Raw genomic sequence first — 20,929 nt, forward strand, 5'->3', positions numbered from 1 at the left:
GAATGATACATTTCATACAAGATTTTTGTAAAGACTAAATGTGATAATGTATAATGTGTTTGGCACAGTGCCCAGCATATAGTACACTCAGAATATTTAGTAGTTAATATTTACAAGTGGAAAAACAGGCTCAGAGAGATTAAGCCTTTGCCTAAGAGTAGATGGCTAATAGGTGGCAGAACCTGACCAGATTCAGGTCTTCTGGGCCCTGGTACCCAGGAATATAATTATTACTTTAGGTTTTAAAGACACAGTATAATTGTGCACAAGTTTTAAAATTTTATTTAAATTAAAAATCCTATTAAGTATTGAGAACTTAATATGACCAGATACTATGATATTAGGATATAACAAAGATGAATTCATTCCTGCCCTCCAGAAGTTTGCTTAAACTTCTGAAAAAGAGAGAAAGAGAGACAGGAGACTTGAGGCAGGAGGCTCATTTGAGCCCAGAAGTTTGAGACCAGCCTGGGCAAAACAGCAAGACCCCATCTCAAAAAAAAAAGAGAAAAGAAAAAGAGAACAATTGAGATTGTTAACATCTCACTGTACTACAGTTTTGAAGGCTTTGTGGCCTTTAAATCTTCTAGTGTGCACATGTCTTGGAGTTATCAGTGTAATTAAAACAGTTAACCTATTTGCTAACCACAACCATTAGCTGAAAATAAGACCTAGTGGAGGCTGTGTGCGGTGGCTCACACCTGTAATCCCAGCACTTTGGGAGGCCAAGGCCGGCGGATCGCTTGAGCCAAGGAGTTCAAGACTATACTGGGCAACATGGCAAAACCCCATCTCTACAAAAAATAAAAATGAGTGGTCAAGTGGGGTGGCTCACGCCCGTAATCCCAGCACATTGGGAGGACGAGGTGGGTGGATATCCTGAGGTCAGGAGTTCGAGACCAGCCTGACCAATATGATGAAACTCTATCTCTACTAAAAATATGAAAATTAGCCAGGCATAGTGATGGGCACCTGTAATCCCAGCTACTTGGGAGGCTGAGGCAGGAGGATTGCTTGTACCTGGGAGGTGGAGGGTGCAATGAGCCAAGATCGTGCCACTGCACTCAAGCCTGGGCGACAGAGCGAGACTCCATCTCAAAAAACAAATAAATAAATAAAAATTAGCTGGATATGGTGGCTTGCACCTGTGGTCCCAGTTACTTGGGAGGCTGAGGGAGGAGGATCACTTGAGCCCAGGAGGTGGAGGTTGCAGTGAGCCAAGATCGCGCCACTGCACTCCAGCCTGGGTGACAGTGAGACCCTGTGTCAGTAATAATAATAATAATAATAATAATAATAACCCAGTGGAATAGGATGGAATAGGATAGCTTAGTTTTCATGATGATGGAGTGAGAGGAAGAGGGAGAGAGAGAAGAGACCCAAGTGTGCTAATGCTAACTTGAGAAGGGGCCCTCTGCTCTTAGGAGGGCAGGTAAGAAATGAGTCCTGAGAACTTTGGAAGAATGTGGGCCAGAAGAGCAGTGTAGGATGAGAAGGGCAAAGGTTCCTGGGAGAGCAGGTAAAGGCTTTACAGAACAGGTGATCTTTTGGGGATTAAATCTTGAAGATAAAATTTATCAGAGGAGAGAAAGATAACTGAATTATGAGAAAATTAAGTTAATGAAGATCAGGTCATTCGACAGTTCTCATAGAGGCCTTTTCTGTTGCACCAGAATGATTTTTAATAAAACAGATACGTTTATTAAACAGATGTTAAAATCTTACTATGTTGTAGTTACATTAACCTAATGGTTTGGAGTCAATTTTTCAGGTCATCCTTTGCAACCAGATTTCTTCTTAGATGAACACCCAGAGGCAGTTAGCAAGAAAATGGAATCAACTGGTAAGATCTAGACTATATTTTATGTTAGAAAATATAAATCCTAACTTATGTATTTCTTCCAAAATATGGAATTGATCCTGTAACAGTGACATTTCTGCCTTCTGTTTTTAAACTATTTTGTAATTTAAACTAAACAAGTAATGTGAGATCTCAGTTAATTCTAGTAAAGAAGGTTGTTTTGTTCATCTACCAGTAAGAAGTTTTAATAAGGCTGGGCACAGTGGCTCATACCTGTAATCCCAGCACTTTGGGAGGCTGAGGCGAATGGATCACTTGAATCCAGGAGTTTGCAACGAGCTTGGGCAACCTGGCAAAACCCCGTCTCTACAAAAAAAAAAAATACAAAAAAAATAAGTTGGGCATGGTGGCACGAGACTGTAGTCCCAGCTACTCAGGAGGCTGAGGTGGGAGGATCACCTGATCCCAGGAAGTTGAAGCTTCAGTGAGCCATAATCGTGCCACTGCACTCTAGCCTGGGTGACAGAGCAAGACCCTGTCTCAAAAAAAAAAAAAAAAAAAAGAAGTTATTAATATATTCTTTGCGTTTGGTTAAAAAAAAGTCTGAAAAAACTTTTTTTTAGGTTTTATTTATTTTCTTTTGTACTGTCTTTAGATATTTCATGTTGATATGTTATTTTGAGGAAAAGTGTGTCATATATCAAATACATCTAACACCATTTCCACAGTTTGTGTTATGTGACTATTTTATGGAAGAAATCAACTTCAAAGGAGGTTTGGGTTTTACTTTGTTTTGTTTCTGTAATTCATAAACAATAGTGCCCTTGAATTGGTCCAGAGTTTACATTTTAGACTTTGTGTTCTGACATTTTGCCAGTGGCTTACTTGAAGAAACTAATGAATACCTGTGAGAAGAATTTCTCTCATGGTTTACTAATAAGAATGGCTGTGCTTCTTCTGGGCCTTTACCTTATTTTTATCTTATAGATGCTGTGACTGTCATCGATTTTTTTTTAGAAGGCTGATAGAAAATGTAGGGATGAATTTCCTTGATACCTTTAGCAAATCTGTGGCACTTTACTGCAATGCATTTTAGTGCCAAACCTTATTTCCAGCTTTCTTTTATTTATTCTTTATTATTTATCTTTTCTTTTTCCAAATTTTTGTGGTAATTTAAAAAAATTACTTAGGTAATTAAAAGGACTTTTTTGTATTATAGACAATTTAAAACAATAGAAAGGAAAATAGTTACTCATAATCCTACTACCCAGAGTATTAAAACCAGGAAAAACAAGACTGTCAGTCTTTTTCTCAAAAGGCCTCTTACAGAATGGTGGAAAATACCTAGAGAGCTTATCAAAGTCTAGAAGAGTCTGGTCTTCAAGTTAGTTAAGTCCCAAACTCTGATTTTTGCCCAGCGCCCTAAGGTTGGATCTGTCTTTTAGAAGAAGGCATGCATGAACTGAGATCATTTAAACTCCAAATTTTAAATAATAAGAACCACTTATTGATCATGTATATTCATTCTGTTTATTCAACAATATTTACTGGGCACCTACTATGTGCCAAACACTGTGCTAAGTACTTTGCATGCATTGTCCTGTTTAATACCATTAATCCCCAAGACAGATACTACCCTCATTTTACAGCTGCAATTGCATAGCCAGCAGGTGGCAGAACCAAGATTTAAACTCGTGTTTCTCTGATTCCAAAGCCCATGTCTTTAACCAGTAAACTTAAATGGCTTTCCTAACACTTGAATACTTAGTCTTTTAAATTTTAGCATATTCTTAGTCTGGGCAACATGGTGAGACCCCGTCTCTACAAAAAAATAAAAAAAAATTAGCTGGCCATGGTGGCACATGCCTGTAGTCTCAGCTACTCAGGAGACTGAAGCAGGAGGATCCCTTGAACTCAAGAGTTTGAGGCTGCAGCGAGCTATGATTGAGCTACAGCACTCCGGCCTGGGCAACAGAGCAAGACCCTGTCTCAAATAAATACATAAATTAGCACATTCTTTCCCCTGATAATCCAGTTTATTAATTTATAAGAAGGAGTTGCCATCTCATAGGTTAAACATGTAGGTGCTTGATCAGCACATTCTCTTCCTTTGGATGTAATTATGCATGAAACAGAATCGTAGAATCGTAGTCAGACAGTCATTTAATGACCATGGAATCAGAACAAGGGGGTTAGATAGGTAAAGTGTAAAATCAGTGTTTACTGGCATCAGGCTTTGATAGGGAGAACTTTGCCTAGAGCCATCTCCACATAAGCAATGCTCTCACCCTTAAGGTTAGAAGATTCAAATTCCTTTGGCTAACTTCCCTCACCTAATGCTGCAGGAGCATTTACTTCTGTAGCTCTCTTTTTTTGATTCTGTGTGGTTCAGTCAACAGCAATTTTACTTGACCTTTTCTGTAGATATATTAATATAGTCATATAGATAGTAGCCTGGGCTATAACTTACCTCTTTCAGTTTATTTCTTATGTCCTCTCATAGTTCAGCTCTTTGAGAACCATGTGTATCCCTTGTTTCCAAAGGGGGAGAGGTTCACCTTTGTATTGCACCAACAACTTATAATAACCCCTGTTACCATTTCATTATACCTTTTCCAGTATTTGTCCTGTGTATGTTAGCTCTTATATATGTAATTATTGTAGACAATGAACATAGTTTTAAATTGGTGGGGTTTTTTTTTTCTTCTCATCTTAAAAGCAATATCAACCAGGCATAGTGGCTCACGCCTGTAGTCCCAGCACTTTGGGAGGCTGAGGTGGGAGGATCGCTTGAGCCCAGGAGTTCAAGACTAGTCTGGGCAACATGGCAAAACCTTGTCTCTACAAAAAGTACAAAAATTAGCTGGGTGTGATGGTGCATGCCTGTAGTCCCAGCTACTTGGGAGGCTGAAGTGGGAGGATCACTTGAGTTCAGGAGTTTGAGGTTGCAATGAGCTATGATCAAGCCATTGAACTCCAGCCTGGGTGAGAGAGTGAGACCCTGTCTCAAAAAACAAACAAACAAAAATGCAATACCATTATTTCTTCATTGATTCCCCCCACCCCTACTCTCCACTGGAACACAGGGAGCCCACTCAGTCTTTTTGTTCGACTTCTAGCTTACTTTTATTTTTATTTTTTATTTGGTTTAGAGACTGGGTCTCACCCTGTCGCCCAGGCTGGAGTGCAGTGGCTCGATCATAGCCCACTGCAGCCCTCAAAGTCCTGGACTCAAACAATCCTCTCACCTCAGCCTCCCCAACAGCTGGGACTAGAGGTGCATGCCACCATGTCCAGCTAATTTTTAAATTTTTTGTAAAGAGGGGGTCTTGTTATATTGCCCAGGCTGGTCTCAAACTCCTGGCCTCAAACAATCATCCTGCCTCAGCCTCCCAAAGTGCTGGGATTACAGGCATGAGCTATGGCGCCGGGCCTATTTTCCTTCAGTTACAGTTTTTTTTTTTTTTTTTTGAGACGGAGTCTCGCTCTGTCGCCCAGGCTGGAGTGCAGTGGCGCAATCTCAGCTCACTGCAAGCTCCGCCTCCTGGGTTCACGCCATTCTCCTGTCTCAGCCTCTCCGAGTAGCTGGGACTACAGGCGCCCACCACCATGCCTGGCTAATTTTTTGTATTTTTTAGTAGAGACGGGGTTTCATCGTGGTCTCGATCTCCTGACCTCGTGATCCGCCCGCCTCGGCCTCCCAAAGTGCTGGGATTACAAGCGTGAGCCACCGCGCCCGGCTTTCAGTTACAGTTTTAATTGCTTCTGTTCCAGTTGTTCTGGATTCTCAGAAACACTTATTCTTACCTTGGCTCCCCTTTCCCTTTCCCTGTAGTTAGCACCATTTCTCACTGGTTCTGGCTTTTTCTTCTGTATTCTGGAGACCTTTTTAAGTTTTTCCTCAGTATTAAAAAGGACAGTCTGATAAGATGTTCTATAGCTTAGTTTCTGTTCCATATTGTCTCAAATGGTTAATTTGCTATGGTGCTCACTTCCTTGTTTCATTTTATCCTATTGTCTTTTCATCTCAGCCAGTTATATATAACTTTCTGTCCCTGTTTCATATAGTTTTTTTTTTTAAGGCTTTATTTATTTTTTTGAGACAAGATCATGCAGTGGCATGATCTTGGCTCACTGCAACCTTCACCTCCCAGGTGAAAGCACTTCTCCTTCCTCAGCCTCCCTAGTAGCTGGGATTACATGGGTGTGCCACCATGCCCGGCTAATTTTGTATTTTTAGTAGAGATGGGGTTTCACCACATTAGCCAGGCTGGTCTCAAACTTCTGATCTCAGGTGATCCGCCCATCTCGGCCTTCCAAAGTGTTGGGATTACAGGCATGAGCCACTGTGCCTGGCCAAAGCTTTTATTTTTTTTTAATAGCATAAAGTTTTAGATTCACAGCAAAACTGAGAAGGTACAGAAATATCATATATCCCACACATGCATTACTTCCTTCCTTAGCAGCATCCTCTACCAGAGTGGTACATTTGTTACAATTGATGAATCTGTATTGACACATCATGATACAGTTTTCGTGTGGAAGAATTCTTGTAGGTTTCATGGTAAATTGGTTTTAGATATTTGCTCTTCAGAATAGCCTCCATTGCCTGTGGCACACTATTTTTTTCATAGGCATCAAGTTTTTTTTTTTTTCTGTTAATTCTTCCTCATATTAGGAGATATCTCTAGAGCTAGTGTAGTCAAAGGCAGGAATGTGTAGGTTGCTTTTGGCTCCACTCCCTGTCTATATGGAGGAATTCCTTTTTCTGAGCTGTAGTTTCAGATGTAGCACCTGTTGGGCAAATAGCTCAGGCCAGTGTGCAAGGCTGACATGTGACCTTCCTTTACTTCCTCTATTTGAAACTACTCTCCAGGCCTGGCTCAGTGGCTAATGCCTGTAATCCCAGCACTTTGGGAGGCTGTGGTGGGAGGATCGCCCGAGGCCAGGAGTTCGAGATGAGCCTGGGCAATGTAGCAATAGCAAGATCCCATTTCTACAAAAAATTTTTAACAATAGCCAGGTGTGGTGGTATGTACCTGTGGTCTCAGGTACTTGGGAGGCTGAGGCGGGAGGATCACTTGAGCCCAGGAGTTCAAGGTTGCAGCAAGCTGTGATTGTGCCATTGCACTCCAGGCTGGGTGACAGAGGGAGACCCTATCTCAAAAACAACATGAAACACAACAAAAACACAAAAACTACTCTCTCCTGGAATGCCCTGCTGCCAAGGTTCTTCCCCTCCCCATCCTTGTCAGCCATGCCTTGGGGCATGTACTTCCCATGATGCTCCACTGCAGGACTCCCCTACTGTCTGCTTATCTTATTTGGGAGCTACAAGCTTTGGAACTGCATTTGAAAGATGAGGATGAGGAATCACATTGAGTGTGTCTTGAAAAGTAGCGTGTGTAAAACAGAGAGACAGCTCCTGATCTTAGTTGGTACAAGCCCAGAGTCTGATCCAGCGCGAGCCTCTCTTCTTTGTTTGGGTGGGCAGAGGTATTCTTTCTTTGAGATCTTTCGTGAGGGAAAGCACAGGAGACCTGTCTTTCTGAGGCTGACTCCGTGTACCTTAGAGCTGCTGAACCTCTCTTCCTAGATTCAGACAATAAAATCAGTCTAGGCGATATTCAGTATTTCCCCTTTTGTGTGTGTGTGCATTTTTATATTTATTCAGTGTGAAGTTAGGAGAGCCTGTGTCAGGGACTACCAGCCATATGTCACCTTCTTTTGTGTACTGGAATTCTATAAATATTTCTTTCCCATTCTGGCTTACATATTTGTAGTCTGATGGCTGCACCTTTAAAATCACAGGTTTTTTTTTTGTCTCCTGAAGTTTTTTTTTCTCTTGTGCAAACTCATCATGTTTACGTCTCAATAATCCAGGTGATAAATTACACAATTTATCTCTTGGCAAATGTCTTTCAGGGATAAACTAAAGTTTTTGCTGCAATCTCCTTGGCACCTCATATGTAGATGATATATCTTGACTAATATACAAATCACCTGAAGTAGCTACCCACTAGGAAGGGAGGGGTTCCAGCAGTTATTTATGTGACAGACTCAGTTCTCTCTGGTGTAACTGCTAAAACGAAACACATGACCTGCCTTTGGAAACATGAAGGAAGCCTGCGTGTTTGCTGCCCTTGCTTTAGCAGCCTCTGCTTGGTCAACTTCTGGTGAGTTTCACATCTCAGCACTGTGTTCAGCTTTTATGTTGGCTATATAAAAAAATAGATTGCTAAACATAGAAGAAAATTTGGAGGAAATATTTATTACTCAGTGGATAAAATTGCAGGCTCTGGAGTCAGATTGCCTGGATTTAATCTTGAACTGCATTTGTTTTTATTAAACAAATTGAAATGCTTTCTGGAACAAGGCAAGTTAAAAATAAAAAGGGAAAAATTAACTTTTGTATGTTCTGTATCTGGTCACCGTCATGAGTTTTTTGTTGTTTTTAAAGACATCTAATAGTTTCTGAGAGAGAGTGAGTACTCATTGAAAGCATAGACTCTGGAGTAAGACAGATCTGGGTTCAAATCTGGTGCCCGCCACTTATATCTATCATTTTGGGCATATCACTTCAGCTCTCTGAAACAGTTTTGTCACCTCTTACTTTCCTTGTGTAATTATTGTGAGGAATAAGAGTGACAGTACATCATATTGCACATTTGATGCAGGAAGCCCCCTATAACTACTGGTTGCTGTAGTTATTATCATCTTGAATTTTCTATTTGGTAAAACTTCTTGTCTGCATATAATAATGTCTTTCAAAGATCATTTCTGGCATATATCTTAATACACTGACTTGAACTTCTAGGAGGTTCATTAAAACTATTTTAACTATCCTTATTTTATTCTTAATTTTAATGAGAAAATTTTCAGATTTTACCATAAGTAAGGTGTTAACATTTGTATAAGATGGACATTTTTTTAATCAGAGAAGTTAGATTGGTATCTATTTTTAGTGTAATAAACTTGTTACATTTTAAATATGGTGAATGGGTAATTTTCTCTTTCTGTGCTCTTTCTCTCTCTCTCTTTCTTTCTTTCTTTTTCTTTTACTTTTTATTTTTTTATTGAGATGGAGTTTCGCTCTGTTGCCCAGGCTGGAGTGCGGTGGCATTTTCTTGGCTCACTGCAATGTTCGCCGCCTGGGTTCAAGCGAGTCTCTTGCCTCAGCCTCCTGAGTAGCTGGGATTACAGGCTTGTGCCACCACACTCGGCTAATTTATTTTTTATTTTTTTATTTTTAGTAGAGACAGGGTTTCACTGTGTTAGCCAGGATGGTCTCGATCTCCTGACTTCATGATCTACCCACCTCGGCCTCCCAAAAGTGCTGGGATTACAGGCATGAGCCACCACACCCAGCCTCTCTCTATGTTCTGTTCTTTGAAGGTTTGAAATACCTACTAAGTCATTTGGGTCTTTTCTGAAGTTATTTCTTTCAAAACTTTTATTTTATTCAATTATAGGCTTTTAAAAAAATAAAAACCAAAATTATCCATTTGAAGTTTCAAAACCTATTTAAGAGTTGACATGTAGTATTTCACTTAAACAATTTTTTTAAGTTTTCAAACTGTTTTATCTCTCTCCTCTGTTTTTTTGTTTTTTTTTCTTTTGAGACAAAGTCTCACTCTGTCGCCCAGGCTGGAGTGCAGTGGCATGATCTCGGCTCACTGCAACCCCTGCCTCCCAGGTTCAAGCAATTCTCATGCCTCAGCCTCCTGAGTAGCTAGGATTACAGGTGCACGCCACCATGCCCAGCTAATTTTTGTATTTTTAGTAGAGATGGGGTTTCACCAATGTTGGTCAGGCTGGTCTCAAACTCCTGACCTCAGGTGATCCACCCACCTCGGCCTCCCAAAGTGCTAGGATTACCGGCGTGAGCCACCACGCCCAGCCTCTTTCCTCTGTTTTAAAAATTATTTTTCTTTTTTCTTGATTAGTTGCTGATTTTATGGTATCTTACTTTTTTCTCAAAAGCACCAGACTTTAAATTTTACTTCATTTACTTCATTACTTTTCTCTTTTCTGATTCATTATCTTTTTAATAACAACTCGAGATATAACTTACATACACCAAAAAAGTCATCATTTTAGGCCAGGCGTGGTGGCTCATGCCTGTAATCCTAGCACTTTGGGAGGCTGAGGCAGACGGATTGTCTGAGCGCAGGTGTTCAAGACCAGCCTGGGCAACATGGCAAAATCCTGTGTCTACTAAAAATACAAAAAATTAGTCGGGTGTGGTGGTGTACGTCTGTAATCCCAGCTGCCCGGGAGTTGGGAGGTTGCAGTGAGCCAAAATCACGTCACTGGAGACGGGGCGACAGAGTGAAACTCTGTTTCAAAAAAAAAAAAAAAAATTCACCATTTGAAAGTGTCTAGTGATTTTTAGCATCTTCCCAGAATTGTGCAACCATATGATTCCTTACTTTTTTTACTTTTGCTTTATTGTTTTCTCCTTTCTGCTTTCTTTGAGGTTGCTTTTGTTCCTGTTCTTACTTGTTGGGCTAATACTTTATTGTTATTTCTTTTAAAATAATGAAATAAAGTTTGTGCATTTATTCTCTTAACATAGCTTTGGCTACATCCAATCGATTTTGTTATATACTTTACTCAATTTTGATGGCATTTTAAATTATTCTGTATAGAAAAGCTTAGTACGGGCAGGGTGTAGGGGCTCACACCTGTAATCATAACACTATTGGAGACAGAGGCAGTATGATCACTTGAAGACACGAGTTCAAGACCAGCCTGGGCAACATAGCGAGACCCCATCTCTACAAATAGAAAACAATTAAAACATTAAAAATTTAAAAAGAAAAGTTTAATACAGAAGTATAAAAAAAGTATAGAACAGGCCAGGCGCAGTGGCTCACGCCCGTAATCCCAGCACTTTGGGAGGCTGAGGCGAGCAGATCACCTGAGGTTGGGAGTTTGAGACCAGCCTGGCCAACACGGTAAAACCTCGTCTCTACTAAAAATACAAAATTAGTCGGGTGCAGTGGTATGTGCCTGTAATCCCAACTATTTGGGAGGCTGAGGCACAAGAATCGCTTGAACCTGGGAGGTGGAGGTTGCAGTGGGCTGATATCACGCCACTGCACTCCAGCCTAGGTGACAGAGCAAGACTCTGCCTCAAAAAAAAAAAAAAAAAAAAGTATAGAACAGCTCAAAGAAAAATGTTAAAGTTGCTTGTAATCCAGTTATAAGTACATTTATATTTTGGCTTATTTCCTTTCAACCACTTTTTTTTTGGCACATATAATTTAAAATGTATACCCAGAAATATTTTACCAGTAGGTTCATATTGTGTTTTTTATTTTTTTAAGAAAGAAGCTTTATAACAGATAATTGTATAGACTCCCATTTAATTTAACATTACTTAATTATTGTGAATGTTTTCCATGTCTTCAAAAACAACTTTTTGAGGCCGGGTGTCGTATTTCATGTCTATAATCCCAATCATGGGTGGCTGAGGCAGGTGGATCACTTGAGTCTAGGAGTTCGAGACCAGCCTGGCCAACATGGTGAAACCCTGTCTCTACAAAAAATACAAAAAATTAGCTGGGCGTAGTGGCACATGCCTGTGGTCCCAGCTACTCAGGAAGCTTGAGCTCTGGAAGTTGAGGCTGCAGTGAACCTTGACTGTACCACTGCACTTCAGCCCCTGTGTCAAAAAACAATTAAAAAAAAGATAAATATTGGAATTCATAGATCAGTTTTAAAATTGGCTTCTAAATAATGATACCTTATATTAATAGTAATGGGTCTCATTCACTTACACTGGTGTACATTTGGAAAATATCTGGGAAGTGGCATTGCTCAAATAAGCATTGCAAAGGTTATAAAGTATTAGGTTATTGTCACTGAAGCATGGGGAATACCTTTTTCAAATTTAACTGGTGAAGACGAACTATTGGCCAAATTTATGTTTTCAAATTGTAGAATAAATATGTATGTGTGTATGTATTTACATATTCAGCCTTATATTGTTTAATTCAGTGTCTATTCAAAAACTGTCTTATCTAAAATAGTCTTACATTCTATCCCAGTTCTTGCTCTTTTTAAAGTAGAACCCATCACTTCTCGACTTAATTTTATGTATGTATGCATGTATATGCATTTGCATATTGTCTACACTAGTCAGTTTTCTTGTATGTCTGTGTCTGGCTTGGTGTCATGGTAATACTGGCCTCACATAATTAATTAGAAAGTGTTCCCTCCCTTGCATTTTTTTTTGAAAGAGTTTTGAAGGATCGGCAGGCATATAAGAATAGATACTGTGTGATTGATTCCACTTATTTGAAGATAAACATGAGACAAAACTAATATACGGTGTTAGCAATTAGGAGGGGTTGTGGAGTGGGCTTCTGGGATACCTGTGATATCATGTCTCTTGACCTAGGTGGTGATGTTTCATCTGGATACATCTGATCACTGTTTCTGAATGTATGTTACATGTCAATAAAAAGCAGTGCCATGCTAAGGGCAAGGCAGGAGACGTGGGTTGCCCCCCAGTGCAGGCAATAAAGGGGTACACTGTAGTAAATTTTAAAACAATAATAAAACAGGCTAAAAAAATTATTTAAGGCTTTCATCTCTAATATCTGTTTGTACTTTAACTTATAAAAGGAAAAGGATTTTTTTTTATTTGTGGAAACATCATAATGAAAGGCAATTTATATTCAGTATACTTTATAAATTAATGGCTTACTTTGTACTATGGAGTATCTTTATGCTGTCAATTAGATTTCATTTAATAACCTTTCTAATACAAATAACATGTGTATTAGACAAGATGGCTGTGTATAATTTGAGTTGAGAAACAGATTCACCTTCAGCCTAGAGCACAGATTGGCCTTGGAGTTAATTTAATTAATGAATTGTTCTTACCTGTTTCTGGGGGCAACTACTTAGCTGCCTCTATGTGATTCTAGAATGATAAATAAAGGAAAAGAGAGGCCGGGCATGGTGGCTCACGCCTGCAATCCCAGCACTTTGGGAGGCCAATGTGGGTGGATCACCTGAGGTCGGGAGTTTGAGACCAGCCTGGCCAACATGGTGAAACCCTGTCTCTACTAAAAATTCAAAAATTAGCCGGGCATGGTGGTGGGCACCTGTAGTCCCAGCTACTCAGGAGGCTGAAGCTGGAGAATCGCTTGAACTGGGAGACGGAGGTTGCAGTGAGCCGAGATTAAGCCACTGCACTCCAGCCTGGGTGACAAAGCGAGACTCTGTCTCAAAAATAAATAAAGGAACAGAGACAGTATTGGGGGGCAGCATCATGATATGGGGGCAAAGCAGTCCTATGAACTGCTGTCTTCTCCCCTGGCTGATCATATGTCAAGTTGTTATAGCCAATGGGTTAAGTGAATGCAAGTTTTAAAATGTTGCAGGTAACCTCCATTCCCGTGACCTAGTGTTTCCAGAGAGGGCAGCCTGTTAGTCAGGGGACTAGCAGTTTAACCTCCCTTTTCATCTAGTGGGAGGGACAATCTGAGTGAGATGGGGAGAAGAAACTGAGGTTGTGTGTCAGACCCTTCTGAGCGTTCTCTTTCTGAGCAGGCTGTCCTGTTTTTTACATGATCTCTACTTCACAGAGCATTTCTAACCCGTAATGGGAGGATGCAGGGTCGTGAAGGGACTAGGTGAACAGATTGAATTTAGAGGTAGAGTGATTAGAAAGTACACTTGAGTGTTGATTCAAGCTACAGTCTTCAGTTTAGCTCCACCAGTTCCACAGCTGATATTTTGATTTCCATCTTTCTGATTCCAATGTCTTTTTGTTCTCATTTGGTTTTAGAACTCAGAGAAATTGACAAAGGAGTGATTGATTATCATCCCTAATACTCCAGTAGTTGTGTTTAGGTCTGTTTATTTTATTTTATTTATTTTTTTTGAGACAGGGTCTCCCTCTGTCACCCGGGCTGGAGTGCAGTGGTGTGATCTCGGCTCACTGCAGCCTTCACCTCCCAGGCTCGTGATCCTCTCACCTCAGCCTCCCAAGTAGCTGGGACTACAGGCACCAACCACCATGCCCAGCTAATTTTTGTATTTTTTATAGAGACAGGGTTTCTCCATGTTACCCAGGCTGGTCTCAAACTCCTGGGCTCAAGTGATCCGCCCACCTTGGCCTCCCAAAGTGCTGGAATTATAGGTGTGAGCCACCACACCCAGCCTTGGCCTCACAGAGTGCTCAGATTATAGAAGGTTTGTTTATGATAAATATTTATAGTTTAGTAGTATTTTTTAACCTAATCTGAAAGTCAGCCTTTTATTTGGAGAGTATAAACGATTTACATTTATAGTCATAATTGATGTGTGTTTGACTGTTATTCTGTCAATTTGATTTATGCTTGTAGATACCACCTAATTCATTTAAAGTCATTTTGGTCAAATAGGTCTAATTGGTGGCAAGTCTGTCCTGCTGATTAATTAATTCTGTGTGTGGTCCTTCACTGCCAACCATTAAGGTCATTTGCTTGAATAATATCTTATAGGTGCTGTTCCAGAATTCAAAGAAGAGAAACCGCAGCCGCAACCAAAACCACGTTCTGGAGCTGTGGAAGAAACATTTAGAATTGTTAAGGATTCTCTCAGTGATGATGTTGTTAAAGCCACTCAAGCAATCTATCTGTTTGAACTCTCCGGTAAGGACTGCATCTGGTAATCTGGAGTTTTTATGAAGCAAAATGGGGTGTTTCCTTTGGAAGAAAATCAGCCTCCAACAGTGATCCCCTGGATAGTTGGCTGCATTCAAGACCCTTACTCTTGATGTAGACATTCAAGAACAGCAACTATAACTATTGATTTGTTTTTGTTGTTGTTTCTTTGAGATGCAGTCTTTGTCACCCAGGCTGGAGAGCAATGGCATGATCATGGCTCACTTCAGCCTCGACCTCCTGGGCTCAAGTGATCCTCCAACTTCAGCCTCCCAATGATTTTTATTTCTAGATTAAGATCAGTGTGTACGGACACATGTAAAGTAAAATTTTATTACATATATTCCCAGTGTTATATAACTGGCATATTTGAGAGAAAATCCTGCTTAGAAGGGCATATGGATCATGACAGGTAGTATGATACAGTAATTTATCAACCATAGGCACCTTGCCATTTTTATCTTTGACATTAACAGGTCAGTCTGAAGGTAGTCAGCCTTTTTTACTTTTTTGTTTTTTAAAATTTATTATTATTCGTTTTTGAGACGGAGTCTCGCTTTGTTGCCCAGGCTGGAATGCAGTGGTGCGATCTGGGCTCACTGCAACCTCCGCCTCCCGGGTTCAAGCGATTCTCCTGCCTCAGCCTCCCAAGTAGCTGGGATTAAAGGCACCCACCACCACACATGGCTAATTTTTGTATTTTTAGTAGAGGTGGGGTTTTGCCATATTGCCCAGGCTGGTCTCAAACTCCCAGCCTCAAGCAATCCTCCTGCCTCAGCCTCCCAAAGTGCTGAGATTGCAGGTGTGAGCCATTGTGCCCGGATGGTAGTTAGCTTTTAAAAACCTCTTAATATTGTTCTTCTCCATATAAAATTTACACACGTTAATAACAGTGTAAGAACTAGCTGCCAGGGATGGTGGCGTGCAGCTGTAATCCCAGCTACTCCAGAGGCTGAGACTGGAGGATCACTTGAGCCCAGGAGATCAAGACTGTAGTACACTGCAATCGCATCTGTGAATAACCACTGCACTCCAGCCCAGGCAACATAGTGAGACCCATCTCAAACAAATAAAAGTAAGAAACAGATAAAATTTGTGTTAAAAAAACAAAAAAGCTACCTCAGCCCCATTATACACAAACTTTTTTATTCTTCGTCTTCTCCACTTTATCTTAATCCATCTTGCCTTCCTGTTCTTACTTCCTTGCCATCCTTGGAATCCATCATCCATGGCTTTAGTCACTCTCTTGTTTGTGTCCTAAACTTGCTGGACCCTTTGTGCTTATGCCATCACCTGTCAAAAGCCTAGTCCCGGCTGAATCAAACTCTCTGGCTGCCCCACAGTTGTATCCAGGCTGCTAAATTTTGGGGGAGGAAAGGAAAAAAAAATCACACCACCTGGGTGGATCTGTACCAGTAGAAATTGACTATTGCCCCACTTCAGCTGAGGTTTAAGCAACACTTCAGAATTCTGTGTTTTCGTGGTCAGCTTACTGCTGCATTTTCCACAGTGACTATTTTGAACTTTCTCAGTGTTCCTGAAATCTCCCATATTTCCCTTCATCTCCTCCCTGCCAGTGTCAGCAGATAATTCCACTTGCTCTTTGACAGAGGTAATAGAAACCTGCAGACATAAATTCCTTCAGCTTCCTGCTATCAGATATCAAATCAACCATGACAGACATTATCCTCGCCTCTTTCCCTCTTAGTAGAATGGAGCTCAGCTCTCCATCAGTGCATCTCAAGCTCTAATGTCTATACCAAGTACCTGGGATCTTCCTAAAATGCAAAATAATGATTCAGTAGGTGTGGAGTGGAGTCTGAGATTCTGCATTTCTGACAGTTAATGACAGTATTGCAGTCCATGGATCATACTTGGAAGCAAAGTTCTAGATCCCATTTTCCCTGGCCTTCTCAGGAATTTTGTGCTGTTAGTTAAGTGAACCTTGTCCTCAATCTTTTCATCTTGCAGCCTCCTTCCCAATGGTATTTTAATGTTCTCAATTCTTTTCTAACTTTAAAACAGAACGCAGTGACAATAACAAACCACACAGCCCATCTTTTTTCTCCTTTTCAGAGCCAGACTTATTTTCATCTACAACTCATTCCCTTGAACACACCCTGCTGATACCATTTGTTTCCATTTCACAGAACTGGTTTTCACTAAGGTCCTTGATGACTTCCCTGTCACCAGTGGGCATGTGTCATTCCTCCCTTGTGACCACTCTGCAGCATTTGATACTGTTGACTACACTTTCCTTCTGGAAATGCTCCTTCCCTAGTCCTTCATTGTAACCTCCTTGCTTTCCTTCCCTACCTGTGATCACACCTTGTCAGTCTCCCTTGCTGGCTGCTTCTCCTCTATCCTTCCCTTAAGCAATGTTCTTCAGGTCACTGTCTCAGCACTCTTGACACTCTACTCCTGACACTTTCTCTAGGAAACCCCAACCATTCACGTGGCTTCAATGACCATATGAACCAACTGATTATGTGTCCCTGTTTCTAGCTTAGCCAGACTTCATTTGACATTTTTAGTTAACTGTCACAAAGATGCCTCAGCCTGAAAATGTCCAAAACAACCATTCCCAGGACCTACCTTTGCAACCACCCATTAAATCTGCTGAGTGTCTGGCTTGCTGTGTCTCTTGGGCAGTGTTGATCCACACCCTCTCTCTGCATGCCTCCTTGCCATGCCTCGAAAAATTGTAGAAATCCCTGGATGGCTCATGCCTATTATCCCAGCACTTTGGAAGGCCGAGGTGGGCAGATCACCAGAGGTCAAGACCAGCTTGGCCAACATGGCAAAACCTCATCTCTACTAAAAAATATAAAAATTAGCCAGGCTTGGTGGCACGTGCCTGTAGTCCCAGCTACTTGGGAGGCTGAGGCAGGAGAATCGCTTGAACCCCGGAGGTGGAGGTTGCAGTGAGCCCAGATTGCATCATTGCACTCCAGCCTGGGCAACAGAGCGAGACTGTGACTCAGAAAAAGAAAGAAAGAAAAAAAAAAATGGAGGAAATCAAGCACTTTCTGCTCAGATCCAGGCAAGTGGATGCCGTATCTGTCAAGATCAAGAAAAATAAAGTTCACAGCAGCAGGATTATACTTTGGTTGTCACAAAGACAAGGCAGAGAAACTGAAGCAGTCCCTGCCCCTTGGTTTGACAGTGAAGGAGCTGAGATGAACCAGACATGCTGGTTTGGGCTGTATTAATTTTAAACGTTGCCTGTAATCCCAGCACTCTGGGAGGCCAATCACTTGAGCTCAGGAGTTCGAGACCAGGCTGGGTAACATAGTGAGACCCTGTCTCTACAAAAATAAAAATAAAAAATTAGCTGGATGTGGTGATATGTGCCTATAGTCCCAGCTACCTGGGAGGCTGAGATGGGAAGACTGCTTAAGCCCAGAAAGTCGAGGCTGCAGTGAGCGGTGATCATGCCACTTCACTCTAGCCTGGGCAACAGAGCAAGACCCTGTCTTAAAAAATTAAAAATAAAGCAATCTGCTGTTCTTCAGTAGTCTTCTCTCACTTAAAAAACAAATCCACCCAAGCCAAGAACTAGCAGATCATTCCTATATACCCTCCCCATCTTTTCCTCTTCATATGCAGTTACCTAGTCTTGTGGTTCTGCCTTGAAATTCCCTCTCAAATGTACCCACTTTTCTCCATGCCTCTGCCATGGTCCCAGTCCAGGCATGCACCTTCAAGCTCCTGAACTATCCCAACACCATCCTTACTAGCCCTCTGCATCCTTTTGATTTCTCTCCATTTATTATCTACACTGCAGGTAGGGCCATACGCAAACGTTACCATATCATCTTCCTTCCATGACACATCCTGTAGGATGAAGTCATTTAATCCTTTACATGACTGGCTGTGCTCAGACCTAGACTGCCTCACAAGCTCATCCAACCACCATCTACCTTCTAGTGCCACTGTGTTTTTTTTCAGTTCCTCATACGTGCTGCACTCTTGATTCTGGCTTTTTTGCATGTGCTGTTCCCATTGCCTGAAATACTTTCCCTCTACCCTGTCCATCTAGCTAATTCTTACTTAACTTTCAAATCTCAGCTTCAACTGAGCTTTCCTGACCCTTTTTGAAAACTTAATTTTGCATCGCAGTAAAAGATACATAACATTTTAACTACTTCTTGTTTCTTTTTTTTTTTTTTTTTGAGATGGAGTTTCGCTCTTGTTGCCCCAAGCTGGAGCACAGTGGCGCAATCTTGGCTCACTGCAACCTCTGCCTCCCAGGTTCAAACGATTCTCTTGCCTCAGCCTCCCAAGTAGCTGGGATTATAGGCACTCCCCACCACACCTGGCTAATTTTTTCTATTTTTAGTAGAAACGGGGTTTCACCATGTTGGCCAGGCTGGTCTCGAACTCCTGACCTCAGGTCATCTGCCCACCTTGGCCTCCCAAAGTGTCAGGATTACAGGTGTGAGCCACCATGCTCGGCCTATTTTAACCACTTCTAAGTGTACAGCTTAGTAGCATTAAATGCATTCACATTGTTTTATAACAATCATCACCGGCTGGGCACGGTGGCTCATGCCTGTAATCCCAGCACTTTGGGAGGCCGAGGTGGGCAGATCACGAGGTCAGGAGATCGAGACCATCCTGGCTAACACGGTGAGACCCCGTCTCTACTAAAAATAGAAAAAATTAGCCGGGCGTGGTGGCAGGCGCCTGTAGTCCCAGCTACTAGGGAGGCTGAGGCAGGAGAATAGCATGAACCCAGGAGGCAGAGCTTGCAGTGAGCCGAGATCATGCCACTCCACTCCAGCCTGAGCGGCAGAGCTAGACTCCATCTCAAAAAAAAGAAAAAGAAAACAAACAAAAACAAAACAATCATCACCATCTAGCTCCAGAACTTTTTCATCATTCCAAGTGAAACTCTGTACCTATTAAACAGTAACTCCAATTCCCCCATCTCCCAGTCCCTAGGAACCACTGTTCTACTTTCTGTCATAATTTATGAGTTTTCTTTTTTTTTTTTTTTTTTGAGACGGAGTCTTACTCTGTCACCCAGGCTGGAGTGCAGTGGCGCAATCTCGGCTCACTGCAAGCTCCGCCTCCCGGGTTCACGCCATTCTCCTGCCTCAGCCTCTCCAAGTAGCTGGGACTACAGGCGCCCGCCACCACACCCGGCTAATTTTTTTGTATTTTTAGTAGAGTCGGGGTTTCACCGTGGTCTCGATCTCCTGACCTCGTGATCTGCCTGCCTCGGCCTCCCAAAGTGCTGGGATTACAAGCGTGAGCCACCATGCCCGACATGAGTTTTCTTACTCTGGTTATCTTGATTCTTTAATGTGCTCCCACATCACCCTCTACTTCCTCTTTTGTGAGTAGAACCATGGTTTTCTTTTTATTGAAGAGTCTTCAGAGCCTAGCAGAATACCTGGACATGCTTAATAAATATTTGCTGAATTTGACTGATGGAGGTCCGGGGATTTTAACTTGGGAAACAGCATTTTGTAAGATTATTCTAATTGAAGTAATTATTAAATTTAAGAAGAACAGGGCTTCTAAGACATTGATTTCTATATGTTTATCTCTCTAGGTGAAGATGGTGGCACGTGGTTTCTTGATCTGAAAAGCAAGGGTGGGAATGTCGGATATGGAGAGCCTTCTGATCAGGCAGATGTGGTGATGAGTATGACTACTGATGATTTTGTAAAAATGTTTTCAGGTGAGTTTTCCAGTTTATTAGTTTACCTTATATAATATTCAGACAAAATTTAGTTCTGACATTTTGCTTTATCCCTTCCCAAATAATCAAGACTTGTAAATGTTGGCGGCAGTGGAATCTTAGTTTTGGGAAGGCTGTTCTTACTGTTGCCTCTATTGCCACTTCTCCCTCCTCTCACAAGTGGAAGGTAGATGTCAGAATTATTTTCTTCCATTACTGAGAAGCCAGTAATATAATGTTGGGAACAGCGAGATAATTCAAAGGGACTCCGGGGTGGGCTTCATCATATTAGCTGGCCTAAGGTATTATGTTTCCGATAACACCCCAGTCACTGGAGGCACTGAACTCAGTAGCAGCAATTCGCTTATTGAGAGTAAGGTCGTGCTTCCATCTTGCCAGCTGTTTCAATAGGAAACACATACCAGCCCTTGGCCATGGCCTAGTGACCCCACTTTCTGTGGAGTCCTAAACCCAGAGAACCTTTTGTGTGATTTTGTATTCTGTCCATTTACCTCTAACTGTGCCAGAAAATTAAGGATAATTTTCTCTCTTCTACTCTTAGAAAACTACTCCAAATAAGTTAATTAACTCAAATTCTAAAAAATTAGAAGCAGCACTTGAAACTAAGCATAACATTCTGATCTAAAGAGTCTTTCATGGAGTGCATTATAAATGTTATTCAGACTTTGTTCTGTTTTAATCGTTTCTAAACAGGAACATGGTGTATTCTGTGCCCTCTAAGTCTTTCTTTCCAGTTCTAATTCAGGATGC

General features: G+C 41.4%; 1 protein-coding gene across 1 annotated transcript in view; it reads left to right on the forward strand.

Annotated features, from left to right (window-relative positions):
• The window catches only part of HSDL2 (hydroxysteroid dehydrogenase like 2), an 89,664-nt gene that overhangs the window by 56,727 nt on the left and 12,008 nt on the right, over positions 1-20,929 (forward strand). The window contains exons 8-10 of the mRNA XM_003264004.4: positions 1,772-1,843; positions 14,305-14,454; positions 20,030-20,158. Coding sequence (XP_003264052.1) covers positions 1,772-1,843; positions 14,305-14,454; positions 20,030-20,158 — 351 coding nt within the window. The remainder of the gene's footprint in view (positions 1-1,771; positions 1,844-14,304; positions 14,455-20,029; positions 20,159-20,929) is intronic.

The sequence above is a fragment of the Nomascus leucogenys genome, chromosome 8, assembly GCF_006542625.1.
Source record: "Nomascus leucogenys isolate Asia chromosome 8, Asia_NLE_v1, whole genome shotgun sequence".
NCBI lineage: Eukaryota > Metazoa > Chordata > Mammalia > Primates > Hylobatidae > Nomascus > Nomascus leucogenys.